The 14,989-nt window shown below is 41.4% G+C and overlaps 1 protein-coding gene across 1 annotated transcript in view; it reads right to left on the bottom strand.

Moving 5' to 3' along the window:
• The window catches only part of LOC139467916 ((E3-independent) E2 ubiquitin-conjugating enzyme-like), a 37,390-nt gene that overhangs the window by 20,564 nt on the left and 1,837 nt on the right, over positions 1-14,989 (bottom strand). The window contains exons 2-16 of the mRNA XM_071249504.1: positions 14,520-14,693; positions 13,805-13,905; positions 12,939-12,999; positions 12,494-12,652; positions 11,833-11,948; positions 10,618-11,176; positions 9,942-10,044; positions 9,008-9,113; positions 7,334-7,442; positions 6,543-6,674; positions 4,889-5,013; positions 3,130-4,292; positions 1,932-2,032; positions 1,083-1,145; positions 70-273 (exon numbers count right to left, since the gene is read on the bottom strand). Coding sequence (XP_071105605.1) covers positions 70-273; positions 1,083-1,145; positions 1,932-2,032; positions 3,130-4,292; positions 4,889-5,013; positions 6,543-6,674; positions 7,334-7,442; positions 9,008-9,113; positions 9,942-10,044; positions 10,618-11,176; positions 11,833-11,948; positions 12,494-12,652; positions 12,939-12,999; positions 13,805-13,905; positions 14,520-14,693 — 3,276 coding nt within the window. The remainder of the gene's footprint in view (positions 1-69; positions 274-1,082; positions 1,146-1,931; positions 2,033-3,129; positions 4,293-4,888; positions 5,014-6,542; positions 6,675-7,333; positions 7,443-9,007; positions 9,114-9,941; positions 10,045-10,617; positions 11,177-11,832; positions 11,949-12,493; positions 12,653-12,938; positions 13,000-13,804; positions 13,906-14,519; positions 14,694-14,989) is intronic.

Here is a 14,989-nt window from a genome sequence, read left to right as displayed (position 1 = left end):
TGACACTACACAGTGCTAGAGGTATAGCATCAGGTAACGCAAAACTTATTATTTCATGACGTGACCAACCTTGCCGGACCAGGTGCCGAGGAGGCTGACGCAGACTTTACCGTCCTCGTAAAGGTTTGGGTTAAGTCTGTCTGAGCAGTAGGAGTGGTAGTGGAAGATTGGTGGAGAGTTTGGGTAGTCATTGGGCAACTGGACATCAAAGAAAAACAGTCCATCTTCGTAAGGTGTTTGAGCTGGGCCAATTATCATCACAGAGTATAAATCCTGTAAAGAAAGCTTACATAATAAATAAACACGGACGAGGGTATTCTGTTTTACAAAGAAAAATGGGGTTATTTAGTGTAAGAGTGTGGGAGTACATGTGGATTAGTCTATCATACAGACCCTGGAACAAATATACCCAACAAAGACCATGCGAGTCTAGATTACTGCAGTTTCAGGATTCTGAAAATGAAGAGTCTCTGGGCTCCTTTTTGTTATATTTTATTTAGATAACTTAACAACCCTCTTTCTGTAAAATATTTTCATTTCAAAGACTAGTGAGTGAGTTGGGTTTAACGCCGCTTTTAACAGTATTCCAGTTACATCGCGGCGTGTTGGCTTAATGTGGGAGGAAAGACCGAAGTGATGCAGGTTTCAGACGTCAGTGAAACCCACTTCGATGAAACCCATGAGCACGGGTATGGTGGCGACAAACCTAGAAACATAATCGGGGCGAACCGGGATTCAAATCCACAATCATAGGTTTCTGGTGTGCCCAAGGGACGCAACTCAGCACAGAGAATCACGGCACCACTGGGCCACCCGTGCCCATTTCAAAGACTAAATGTTAGTCCATATGTTGATGTTTAGTCTGTAATATTCCTGCTATATCAATGACAGCAGTCTATAAATAGTTGAGGTTGTGATTCCCAGCATTGATCCTTACTGTCTGGGTTTAATGACACAATCAGCAAGATTACAAATTGTTACACCCAAATTTCATATTGGTTGGCTTTTAAGACAAATATGGGATACCAGAGACGAGCCCCAGAATCATGTACATGGCTACTTGATCTTTACTCATCACTTACCAGTCTATCTTCAAAACCCTTGACTACGATGCCATCTGGAAGACTTGTCCTTAACAGTTTTAACTAGAAACACCAAAATATCAGTGTAAGACAAAGGAAATTATGAATAGTTAGAAATGAACATAAAAACAGAGTTATTGCCATGGTAACATACTACCTACATCTAGATAGACACAATTTTTATGGATAACAACTTCTTTAATACTGTAAAAGGCAATGTTTCGGTTTAGATCCCCTTATACCGTTGTCAAGCAAGACTGAATCCCTCATTCAGTCTTGCTTGACAACGGTATAAGGATCTATACCGAAACATCGCCTTTTACAGTATTAAAGAAGTTGTTATCCATAAAAATTGTGTCTATCTTGTCATCCGTAAACTTCTAAGTAATGCCTATCAAACAATTTACCTACATCTACAAAGAAAAACAACATGTTATGTTGATCAATTGGTTTGTTTGTTTGTTTGTTGTTTAACGCCGCACTCAGAAATATTCCCACAATATGACAGCGGTCTGTAAATAATCAAGTCAGGACCAGACAATCCACTGATCATGAGTATCCATCGTGCAAGCCTGACCACCTGATCCCGTTAGTTGCCTTTTATGGCGACAAGCATAGCCGCCTTTTACGGCAAGCATGAGTTGCTGGAGACCTATTCTACCCCGGATCTTCATGGGTCAGAGAAAGAATTAGCATGATTAGTGAAAACAAAGTGGCAAATAATCATAAATATGCATGTTGCCCAACCATTCCTCATAATAATGTACCTGATACACATGCGGTTTCTTTAATCAGCCTGTAGCATGTACAGGGATGCTATGTGCTCTATGGGGCAAAGGCAATGCTTACCTCTTTCCTAACGGCTGTCATGAAGCCTCGCTGGTCTGTTGCGGCATGCTCTTGAGATCGGAATTTTTGCGATGCCAAAACTTCACTTTCCATTTGAAATCCTAAAATAAATATAGAAAAAATGTTGTCACACTGAAAATTCCACAAACATTCCACAGAGTGGCATTCTAAAACAAACAAGCGTATAGTCGACGAAGTCATCTATATCCCCCGCCCATTTTAACACATTATGGTCCCAAACCAGGTAACTGACCAAACATTTCTCTTAGCCCATGTCAAAATAGCTGCAATGGAAATTCTAAAATAAACATATCTGAAACTCCCTGATATCAAATGACACCAGTTCAGTATGTGCTTTATATATAGACATGCAATGTTTGGCATGGAAATATTTAACAAATTATTTGTTATACTCCATAAGTGAACCCAACCTATATTAAAACTTAAATCCAACTTGTTGTTTATGGTCCGACTTTCGTCTTATCTGTTTGCTAGGTGCCTATATGAAAACACCAAATTATTGCCAGCTTTTCTGGATTCAAGAACAGGTGAGGAGAGGTAAAATGGGGATTAGCATTGCAGTCTAACATGAGTACCCCACTTAGACACTATACTGACTCAAGTACACTCTTTTAACATCTTTTGGTAAGACACGTATGTTCCACTGACCATCTGCTCTCCAAACAGACGCTCTAGACCATGGAGACCACGGAGGCAGTCGATTCAAGAACAGAAACAGGCCTTTTTCATGACATTCGACAGTGACAAATTCTGGACCTTCATGAGTGGACCTACATTAATTCTACATCCTGATATGTAATGCTGCTGCTACTTATTTGACCCATTGTATCAACTGTTTTGTAAACTGCAATCTCTGCAAAACTGCAAGACCAGCAATGGAGGCATGTGAAATTATTCTAACCCTGGTCCCCAAGGTAAGTAATCATTAGAAACAAATGGCAATGGAGGCAAAGTCTGTTCGGGAATCATTATTCCTAGTTTACTTGGTTTCTCCTCATATCTAGTTACACAAACCACAAGTCTGAACTGAGCTGTGGACTAGATAAACTAACCCGTGGTATAATAAAATATATTACCACCCTATATTTGTTATTTTTTACTGGCTTTAGTCAGAATCGACATTGCTCAACACAAAAGAGGTACATCCCCAAGATCTATTACCCCAATCTTTTGCTACCTTTAGTCGGAGCTGATGAGTTGGCCTCTTCTGACTTCTCCACCTCCTCTGCCAGTGTAAAACCAGTCTCCTTCAGTTTCACACAAGATGGCGTCTTGCAGCTCGGCTCCTCCGTAACATCCGTCTGTGAGTCACTGTCCCTCACCTTATCACAACACGGCTCCGCCTCCCCCATATCCTCCTCCTTAGAATTATCTTCACCTGTACTGGCGGCCACTTTACAGGGATGGCTTGATGGTGTGATAATTTTCCCATCAACATCTGGACTATCCACATCTCCTTGTGATAGCTGAGAGGCAGTCTCAATAGCTGCTGGATCTGTCTGTGTTGCAATTGGGTCAGTCTGTGTCGACTCACATTTCTTCCATCTCAAGTTCACCTCCTCCTGTATTTTCGCCATCAAGATGTGGAGTCTACGACATATCTTTAAGCACAACTCTTTAGCGTTTTGTGTTGAAACTGGGTCTGGATTGCTGTCCTTCTTTGCGTCATTGTCTCCAGCTGCGCTTACTGATGCACCATTCTGTGCAGCTTCGGTACCAGGTCTTGCAGACACATCTACTGCTGCATCATCCCCTTGAGCAGACGCCCTATCACATATGGGCTCGGAGTTCAATGATGCTGAAACCTCTGTCCCCGAATCATTGGAAGTATTTGAGTCCTCATCACCCTTCTTTGAGCATTCTTTATTTTGTAAATTTTTCACCAGTTCCTCCTCACTGACACATATATTCCTCTCTATCTCCCCGGGAAGACTCCGAGAGTCCTCGGCAGTAGAGTGGTCAAGATCCTCCTCATCACCTTGTCCTTCATCCTTGCTGTGGTCCGACAGACCGTGATGCCAGGACTGGAACATCTGTTCCAAGTGCTTGGCCAGTTTCCGCGACTTCTCACACTTAATTTCCAGTCGCACTGCTGAAATGAGATCAGTGATCTCTTCCTCCTCAAAGAAGTTGGATTTCAGTATTTTGTCCAAATCTTTGCAGATTTTGTAAATGCGAAGTATGTCATGGTAACAGGTGCTGACATTGGGAAGATTCTGGTCCAGCCCTTGGAAAAGAGACTCGAGTTTTGACAGAGCTGTCTGTGCTCGCACCAGTAGTGTGTCCAGCTCTGTCTTCTTGTGGGTGCACAGCATGAAGAAGGACTTGTTTGCACCTTCACTGAAACCCCAGAGATAGGTTAATTAAGCTAATGATACAAGATTTCACCAAGTTAGTGAGTAGGCCATCAACCATTTTATCTCCATACATTATTACCAGTACAAAACAAATAAATGAAAACCTGAAAATATCCAAAACTATAATCCAAACAGAAATACCAAACAGTAAACAGAAAGGAGTCTTCATTGTGGCATCCACAAACATATCAGCAGCGAGCGAATCGCGGCGCCTTAGACGACTGGGCCACTCGTGCCCCCTCACTGCAACTGAGAAGGAGTAAGGTACCAATTCTTTATTCAGTACTTGAGTAGGCCTACGGCCCTTGGTAGGTTTATCCCCCCTTTGTTTGTCTGTTGTTCAACATCGCACTCAGTTTAATGACGACAGCCTGTACATAATCCAGTCTGGGTATTTGAACACACCATCCACCGAGTCAACAAACCTGACCACATGAACCATTTACTTGCCTTTTACAACTAGCATAGCTAGCTTGGGACCAATTCTAACCCCAAAACAACAAGCATGTGTAGAGTGCTGACAGACCAAGATCCATAACTGGATCAACTCTGCTACCAAGAGTGCCTGAAGCCACTGACCTGTACATGGTATCATCTGCATCCATCAATTCCTCTTCATTCTCAGTCTCCCATGAAGTGTCGGTGCCAGATTCCGACCCTGATGAGCTTGATGTCTCCCACTCTGAGCTTCCATAGTCACTTGGCTGGGGACACACACAGAAGTATTCAGTTATTCAGGAAGGATAGCAATGAGATTGCTCAGGAAAGTATCATCAATATTAGGTGAGTTGGGCTTAACACCGCTCTTAACTGTATTTTTAGTTATTGCACCCAACTCAATCACTCACTAACACACAAGTTATGGCGTACATTAGGGCTGGGATGATACACCAACTGTGCGATCCAATACGTATCATGATACCTTGCTCACGATCCGATACGTATCATGATACTTATCTGTGGTCCCTAGGCCATGTCTTGTCATAGACAGGATGGCCAAATACCTGACACACTGACGATTTACAGTTGGTAGTGTCAAGTATGGCACAATGGATGAAAATACTTACATTTTCACTACTTATTTTTCCCTAGTTATTAGAGTTGAGTGTATACTTATCAAAGCAAACAATGAAGGTAAGAATAGTCATTTTTTACTTTTTTACGACTGTGATCGATACTTGTACAGAGAAGTAAAAAATCGCAATCGAACAACAAATCAGTGTATCGTTCCACTACTAGTGTTCAGTGTGTCTATTTATCTACCACTTTGTTTGGTCTGACAGTGAGTTGGGATTAACACTGTCTTGAATGGTATTTCCGTTACATCAGCTAGATGTGGGAGGAAAGTCCAAAGTGATGCAGATCTTAGACGTTTGCCACGATCATAGGTTTCTGGCATGCCCAAGGGACGTAACTCAACAGCAAGGGACAGGAAATCTAGGCACCCTAGATGACTGGGTCACCTTTGACCCTTCGTTAAGTAGGAAAACAGTGGGCTTGTTTGATGAAATATAGGGCCAGTTGTCCACTTAGACTTAGAAATGTTGTGTATGTTTGTTGTTTAGCACTACACTTGGGCAATATTCCAGCCATATGACAGCAGCATGTAAACAATCAAATGGGACTGGGCAATCCAGTGTGTGATGTGAGCAATTGGTTGGTTGGTTTGTTGTTTTACACCACACTCAGCAATATTCCAGCTATATGATGGCGGTCTGTATAAATCGAGTCTGGATCAGACAATCCAGTGATTCATATCATGAGCATCGATCCACGCAATTGGGATCGATGACATGCTTCAACCAAGTCAGCGAGCCCGACCACCTGATATCATTAGACGCCTCTTACGACAAGCATAGTCGTCTTTTACGGCAACATGGGTTGTTGAAGACCTATTCTAACCCGAATCTTCACTGGTGTCAGGGTACGATCATCCAAGTCACGGAGTCTGACCACTCAATCCATTAAGTCACTCCTTTCAAACAATACAGGTTGCTGGAATCAAATTCTAACCCAGGATCCCCATGGGGAATATAGAAATGGAGGATCATCCATTTTTAAGGATTTAATGACCTCCTGGCAACCAGAATCACTTCAGATATGTTGTATGAATACCATCAAAGCATAACCATGAACAGTTTAGGAATATTGCCAGCTAACTGAAGTAGAACAGCATGACCAGGCTAGATGACTCATGTCATCACCCCTTGTACAATCCTTGCTATCTACTCACATCATCATTGACTATATAGAGCTCCTGCGGGTAGCATGATGACACAGATCCATCCGGCCACTTGACAGATATGCCATTCCCTGGGTCCAGTCGGTGCACCTGTCCCACAGCATGGAGTTTCTGTTCTCGGTCCTGGACAACATATGGCGGTGTTAGACAAGCAGAGTGAGGGAGTTTGAATATTTCTTTGAATGCCATTTCAGTTGTAATATCACAGTGTTATCAAAATGTTGGAAAGTCCAAAGTGATGCATGCCATCAGCAATTATGAATTTAGTACAACATGTGAGCATGGTGAGCATGTGCTTGCTAAAGGGAAGTAACTCCACTCATCGCTTAATGTCACATCAGACCTCATGAGTCGCCGCTGTGATATTGCTGGAATATTGGTGAAAGCGGCGTAAAACCATACCCTCATTCAAGAAGACCCATGACCCCTACGTACCCATAAAGAACAACATTCAATGGAAGTAGTTTACAGCAAGGTTTGCTGGATAATGCCATGGTGCTCTGTGGCTGATTTGTTTGTTTGTAAACTCAAACTAAAAATAGCACCATGGCACTGCTGCTGACCAGGTACATTCCAAGTAAACCTAATGTTGCATGGAGTGAAATCTTAAGCCGTAAAGTAAGGAAATGAGGTCTGGCAGGATTTGGCGTACCTGTTTTTATAGTACCACATAAGGGTAATAGTTATTCCACTGGGAGCCACATGAAACTGACAATTTGCTCTGAATGAAAGTCAGTTCATGGACAGATGTTCCCAACAACAAACTGACAAAGTCTTCCTACCTCGAATCCTCCAACACGGATGACACTGTGTCCTGGTCGAAACTTGTAGTCAGGGTGATCCTTAATGTCATACACACTGACCTCCTTCTGCTCACCATACTCCATCGGCCTACAACAACAGTAAATACTTAGCTTACAACGAAGTAAGTTGAGTAGGGTTTAGTCATTTGGGGCAATTTTCAGGCAAAATATTGTCACGGACATCAAGCATCGTCTTCACACATTATATTTAAAGTGAGTGAGTGAGTAGAGGTTTACGCCGCTTTTAACAGTATTTCAGTTATATCACGGCGTGTCAGCTTAATGTGGGAGGAAAGCCCGAAGTAATGCAGGTATCAGACGTTTACCACTTCGGTGAAACCCACGAGCACGAGTATGGTGCTGACAAACCTAGAAACATATCGGGGCGAACCTGGATTCGAACCCACATCATAGGTTTCTGGCATACCCAAGGGACGCAACTCTCCACAGGGAATCGCGGCGCCTTAGACGACTGGGCCACCTGTACCCCCCATTATATTTAAAAGGGGAATACAGGTCTTCCGTGTGACAAGTCAATGCTTCAATTAATCACAAGGAAACCCAACTGCCTGGTTTAACTATTGAGTTATGCTTAATGCCTTGCATAACATTATCTTTGATGTATCAAGGAATAAATACATTGAAAGTGATTCGGGGGCATTTGATTGCTTACAAAGCAATCCTTTTGTGTTTATGTTTCCTCAAACTGAAACAAAGTTAGACTATGTCTGTTAATGGACTGCTCTTTCCTAATTGACTGATGATAGAATGGACAGGGGCTTGTGTTGTATTACTGCACTGAATGTCAATGATTTTGTATTGCTGTTTAGTTATTTTTGTGTTAAGCATTTAAATAAGCAGTCTGTGAAGTCATTACTGTTGACATTTCTATTTGTAGGAATTGACTTCAACATGTTCGTGGAGTTATAAAGATGAAAGCCAGTGTGCTCGCTTTGCGTAAATCCACTATTCTATGTGAGTTGATATGGCATAAAGGCAACAAGTACCAAGTGGAAAATAATTAAAGACGTCAACGGCCTTGGATATGTTTGTCTAAGAGTTGTAATCATGACATCTAATTTTCCGATGATTACATCTTCATAGTTAGCAACTTCAGTAGGAAGTGAACGGCTTATGGAAACCAACAATACAAATAACATAGTAAACATGGTAACTCATGTACGTCAATAGAGGCAGCTCCTTCCCCTACTGTAGCAGACATCACTCGATCTGGAGGGGTATATGGTGTGATGTACCTTGAGTAAGAATCTATGTACCCCAAGCAGTCAGGCCATGTGCCCCGAGCGATTGGATGATAATTCATTCATACAGACCCAGAATATATGTCCACAGTTTCACCAAGTAAACTTGTAGCAGACAACGCAAAAGAACGGAGTTACTTCCCTTTATCCAATGCATTCGGATGAACATCGGTTAATTCCAAAGCAACGATACTTATTCAAGATATGCAAATTACCTATGATGTGTTCCAACTGATTTTTTAGCAAGCTACACAAAACCTAACTGCCCACTCCTTAACTAATCATGAATTGGTATTTAAAAGTAAGGTGAGAAAAACATTGATACACCTTACATAAAAATAACAGTAATAGGGTTGAAAAGGCATCAAATACATCCAAGCCTACTCTCTACCTGTTTGACTTGCCGACTTCATATGGTTTCATCCACTGGGTGAGACAGGTCCGTTCACGATGGTCACAAGACACCACCAAACCATACTGATTTCCTCCAGTTACATCTGCAAATGCAAGGACAAAAAATGAAACTGAAAACCAACATCCCATCACAATGACCATAATGTTACAGCAAGTCCACAAACACAGTCTCTGGAGAATTCTGAAAGTCCACAAACACAGTCTCTGGAGAATTCTGAAAGTCCACAAACACAGTCTCTGGAGAATTCTGAAAGTCCACAAACACAGTCTTTGGAGAATTCTGATGTGGATAAACTGTAGAAAAAGAAATACATCTCTCTCCAATGTTATCAATGTTAGATCACATCTGAACCAAGTAATCACAAGATAATGAATTTGTTTTAAACACAGACTTTGAACAGTATTTCAGTAATATCACAGAGTGTGAGCTTGATGTGGGAGGACAGACTGAAAGAATGCAGGTAGTAGACATCTACAACTTAGGTGGGGCCCATGAGTTATGATGGTCTAATGTTGACAAATCAAACAGGATTCAAACCAAATATTGTATGTTCCTGGTATGCCTAAGGGACATAACTCTGCACAGCTGCAGCCTTAAAAGAATGGGCCACCCATTCCACCCCTGACATGACCAGAAGGCATCATGAGGGAGGAGTTTCATGCCATAGTAGAAAGTACTTCACCTTAGTCATGGCAGCAAAACAAAGTCAAGTCATCAGCCCAAATAGTGTAAGAATGGGAACCTAGGATACAACCACATGTTAGGTCAGTAGAGTCAGTCAGTCAGCTTTCGCTCTCAGTTCTCATCCTCAACCTTGCCCTTCTGAATTCAATTTTCTTTAAATTGGCAGGTTCATTGGGGACCTACTCCTCCCTGCAATCCCAGTGACTGTGATGCATGGAATGTTTACCTTTAGCATCCACCACATAATCTCCGGGGAAGTACTCGAGTTCGTCCAGATGGTGGATGGGGTAGAGTTCCGGGGAAGGGATGTCCTCTTCCTCTGTACCATCCTATAACATGGACACACAGACATACAGCACACGACCACCACACTGTTCCCCCTGGCTCAAAAGCAGTTCAAATATTTGCAGTTCCCATGAACAAACTCCCAGTCCCTCAAACATACCAATCTATATCATGATTCAGTGTTCGCAACACAGCATTAAAGAATCACTGCTCTTTGTTACAACTGTAATGTTCAAAAACACATACCAAAGACATATCACAAACTGACATAGCTTTACTTGCTAATAAACTGTACATTACACAATACACAACTATCATATCCCAGACAAACTACTGTGGTGCATATAATGGCCGGTACACTATTTCATCCCTCAAAAGTTCCAGGCCTAACTAAAGCCACTTGTTCTACAACGTGTATTACCGTATATTTCCCTGTGCACAAGGCACGTTTTTCGTACCTAGAATTAGGGGGCTTTCAAGGTTAAGAGTTTTGATGTTTTTTTCCCCCAAACACAAAAGAATTACTGTGAGCACGAAACACCAGAAATACCATGTCAACAAATCTATACTGAGGTACAGAAACTAATCATGTAATAATCCTGTAATTGATCACGCACCTGCCACACAACACTGGCCATGGTGTATGTATAGCATATCTCCACAGCAACTTTATCCCCAATGTTGACAACCCTCTGGGGTAACAATAATTTCTGTTTGGCACGGCGTCCTCGGACTTTCTTTAGTGATTTAGTAGCAAGATGAGGTCCTTTCCTGGAAGTTTTCTTCTTCTTGGCCCCTGAGGCTGAGTTGGAGTGTCCTGACGCTTGGGATCCAGCATCAGAGCCGTCATCATCTACAACATCTTCATAATCTTCATCATTCTCTGTAACTTCACCGTTGGTAACTGGCTCATCAGCCTCCTGTTCCGCTGCTGGGTCAGCTTCCTCTGCCTTGTCCACGCTGTCCTCGCTCTTCTCGGCATCACCTGACTTGGCTTTGAACACTTTCTCTGTGCAACACTCGTCGACCTCCTTGGACGACATTTTGGAGATTACAGGAGGCACGAACATTCGTTTTGGTGGACTCGTTTCCAGTGTGTCTGTGTCTTTAATGGTGTAGTATGCCTTATCACCAATCTGAACACTACAATGAGCAAACCAGTCCAGAGGACGGAGCCTGCAAACGAGTCACAAACAGTTTGACATGGTTCAAGTTAGTGAATTTTGTGTTATGCTGTTTTTCTGTGTTGTTTAAAGCTGCAACCAGCAATTCCAGCTATATGACGGTGGTCTATATAAAGTCTGACCAGACAATCCAGTGATTGACATCATGAACATTGATCTACGCAATTGGGATACAATGACATGCATGAACCAAGTAAGCAAACCTGACCCCCCCATCCTGTTAGTCGCCTCTTACCACAAACATAGTCGCCCCTTACAGCAAGCATGTGTTGCTGAAGACCTATTCTCAATTTCAACATGGATAAATCAGACACAGTATACAAACTCCGAACCAGCCAGTCCTTGTTTTATACCCTTAATGCAGAGCATGAGGCGAGGTAACAACAAATAACATCTTTTCCTCTCTGGGCAGATGCAATATCCACTAGGCCATGGATATGGTCTTAGCATATATGAGTGAGTGAGGTTATCTTAATATTTAAGTCAGCAATATTTCAGCTATATTTGATTAAAAGCGGCAACAGCACTGCAGCCCAATTCATTTATGGCTGCTGGAGGAATAATGTGTACAAGCCTGTGAAGTAGTGAGGAGGCTCGTGCTGAGCTAACTCACATCAATATCAATGAAATGTATTTCTGGTTTTATACCGTTTCAAGTCCTCTCCTTGGACAATTCGCTCTGGTGGTGACAGCTTGGCAAGAGGGTTGGCAACCTTGGAGAACCCTCTACACAACCAGTGTACTTCTACACTCTTAGTCACAACCTGGCACAAAAATAGGGATCAATGAAATGTCAAAATGTGCAACCGTTTACATTTTTTAATGATTAGGCATCAGCCATTATGCATAAATTCAATCATTACCATCTATACAATTCAGGTCTAGTTTTTTCCCTTCTGCTTTTTGATTCACAACATACTACAGAAGACTAAGGACCTGAGAGAGCTAGAATGAGTGAGTGAGTTGGGTTTTAACGCCACTTTGAACAGTATTTCAGTTATATCATGACGTGTTAGCATAATGTGGGGGGAAAGCCTGAAGTAATGCAGGTCTCAGACTTTGGTAAAACACTGGTATGGTGCTGACAAACCTAGAAACATAATCAGGACCAACGAGGATTCGAACCCATGACCAAAGGTTGCTGCCATGTCCAAGTGATGCATCTTGCGGAGCCTTAGATGGCTGAGAGAGCTGGTAAAAACGTGAGTATTACGCACTCAGTTACAGTGAAATCCTGTTGGGTTAAGTGCATTGCATACAAGGTACCTCTTATAAAACTACAAATACACAATGAAAAAGCTATCCGTACCGATTCCACCACAACATTTATTGTCATCCTGGGTTTGCTGTCAATCATGGAGTCATTGTACATGGGCGTTTCCTGCAACCACTTGACATCGCACAGGTCGTGCATCGTTGCATGCAGCTCTCGCCCAGGGTATGTGTTACAATTACAGAACTCTGTGTGCTGGAAAGTCAACATTAAGAATTTTTAAAGGAATGTCTTAAAGGAAAGACATATGGAAGTGCATTTATTTAACCCAACCACAAACCACATGCTTTTATAACAGTAGAACAAAACATCACTGTATTTATGTACTGCTGATGTTGCCCAAGTAACTACCCATGAAAGAAAACATTTATTTGATATCATGTTTTTCAAAAGCTACAAGATATAGATAATGGAGACAGAATCTTATGAAAAAAAGACGAAATATACTTGAAATCACAGTTCTAATAAGATGGAGACATACCCGTCCTCGTTTCTCCAAAGCATCCTCAAAGACACAAATATCACTATCACTGATGACACATCTAGAATGAAAGAAGAAGTGTGGGAGACTTGTCAGAACAATAATCAGCTTTACACATTGTTCCAATATGCTCTAACACGAAGAATGGAGTGAGAAGGCTTGGATCAAAAAAACTTTCAACAATATTCCATGAACAACACCATCACACCAACAATGAGCTTCACATTTTCATACCCATGTCGGGAACCAAACCCAGGTCTTTGGTTGGGGGAGCAAATGATCGGTACCACTTGGCCACTCCACACAGAGAGTGAGTGAGTATGGTTTTACGCCGGTTTTTGCAATATTCCAGCAATATCATGGCTGGGGACACCAGAAATTAACTTCAAACATAATACCCATGTGGGGAATCGAACCCGGGCCTTCTGCATGACGGACAAAGGCTTTAACCACAAGGCTAATCTCCAACTCCACACAAAAATTGATAATAGAGAACAAGAAAGTTAACATATACTATTCCACCGGTGATAGGGATATTTCTTATCATGCTTATCTTGCCATGATTTTCATGTCAAGTGAATATATAAACATGATAAATAGAATGACAAATCTCATTATCTCTCTTAAAAACTTAAGTAGTATATTTATTTTGTGTTCAAACAAAAGATGACACGTTTCAGTAATTAACTTAATGTTGATCCTTAAATTAAAATTAAAATCCCCTTGCCAAATAAGTAAAAACTCCCCTATATTTTCATAATACATGTACTGTTATCCATGTTATGAAGATCCTGTCATGAACACAAATGAACAATGTATTTGCAGATGTATTTGGTTGATCACACAAGACAGCAGGAGTCACAAACCTTGCTCCATCAGGGAATAAGAGAGTTACATCTTCATTTACTGTCTCGATTCTACCAACCCAGGAGTCAAGTGTCACCTCTCCAGGGTCAGTGTCAAATTCCTAGAAAACAATATAAATCTTCACATACATGTTCCAGCATAGCCTGGTCTGTAGACTGACACCATAGTAAGTCATAATACCCATTGAGATGGGGGCTGCTCAAAGGTAAGAGCCACCCCAAAACTTGGGACCAATGAATCCCATAGCCTCTATGGGTGCATACGCGTACATCATGTTCTAACTCTAAGTAAATGTTCATAAGAACCAAAAGCAAAATAATTTTTAATATCACTTTTTATGTCAAATGTTCATCACAGTTACAAATCTTAAATTTTCACCACTACAGGAAAATGACTTGATATGGTAATGTAGAACAGTATCAATTTCCAGAGTATCTGATATCCAGATGACAACAACAACTAATCAAATGATATGAAATGACACACAATGAAGCATATCCTGTATCACATTTAATCTCAACACTTCATATTGTGGTGCATCTGTACATTTATGACTACTTTCAGCCTTACTCTTATCATGCTTATCCAGAATCATATATTATATATGGTTACATGTCACGCCTAAATCATCACTGCATATTTCAAAGAATAATAATTCTATTTCTTCACAACAAAACCTTCCTCCATAAAATCTGTCAAGAATAATTTGCTTACTGTGATCGGATCCAGACTCTTGCTGTCAATGTTGTAGATATATTTATCCGTGCCCAGTATATGCAGATGGCATGTGACATTCATGTCCTTCACGTAGCCCCTCTGACTGTCCTCATTGAGGATGAGACGGCGCACAACATCTCCCGGCATCAGTGATCGATCAACAAGGATCACCTGACAAGCAACATCCATAACATGATACTATTCACACTCTTAGCTATCCCAACATACAAAAGATATCAGTAAGAGAGAGAGAGTGAGTTGGGTTTAACACAATTTTGAACAGTATTCCAGTTATGTCACGGCACGTCAGCCAGATGTAGAGGGAAACTTGAAGCGATGCGAAACCAATGAGCACGTGTATGGACCTGACAAATCTAGAAACTTAATCAGAGTGAACTAAGAACATTAATAAGAAATAAACTATGGAATTAGTATATGCTTTTGTTCATGGTTGTTCTTGTGACATC

The sequence above is a fragment of the Haliotis cracherodii genome, unplaced genomic scaffold (genome assembly GCF_022045235.1).
Source record: "Haliotis cracherodii isolate W230 unplaced genomic scaffold, xgHalCrac1.p SCAF_2, whole genome shotgun sequence".
NCBI classification, from domain to species: domain Eukaryota; kingdom Metazoa; phylum Mollusca; class Gastropoda; order Lepetellida; family Haliotidae; genus Haliotis; species Haliotis cracherodii.
The sequence above is the reverse complement of the archived record's forward strand: the minus strand, read 5'-3'. Positions and strand labels throughout refer to the sequence as shown.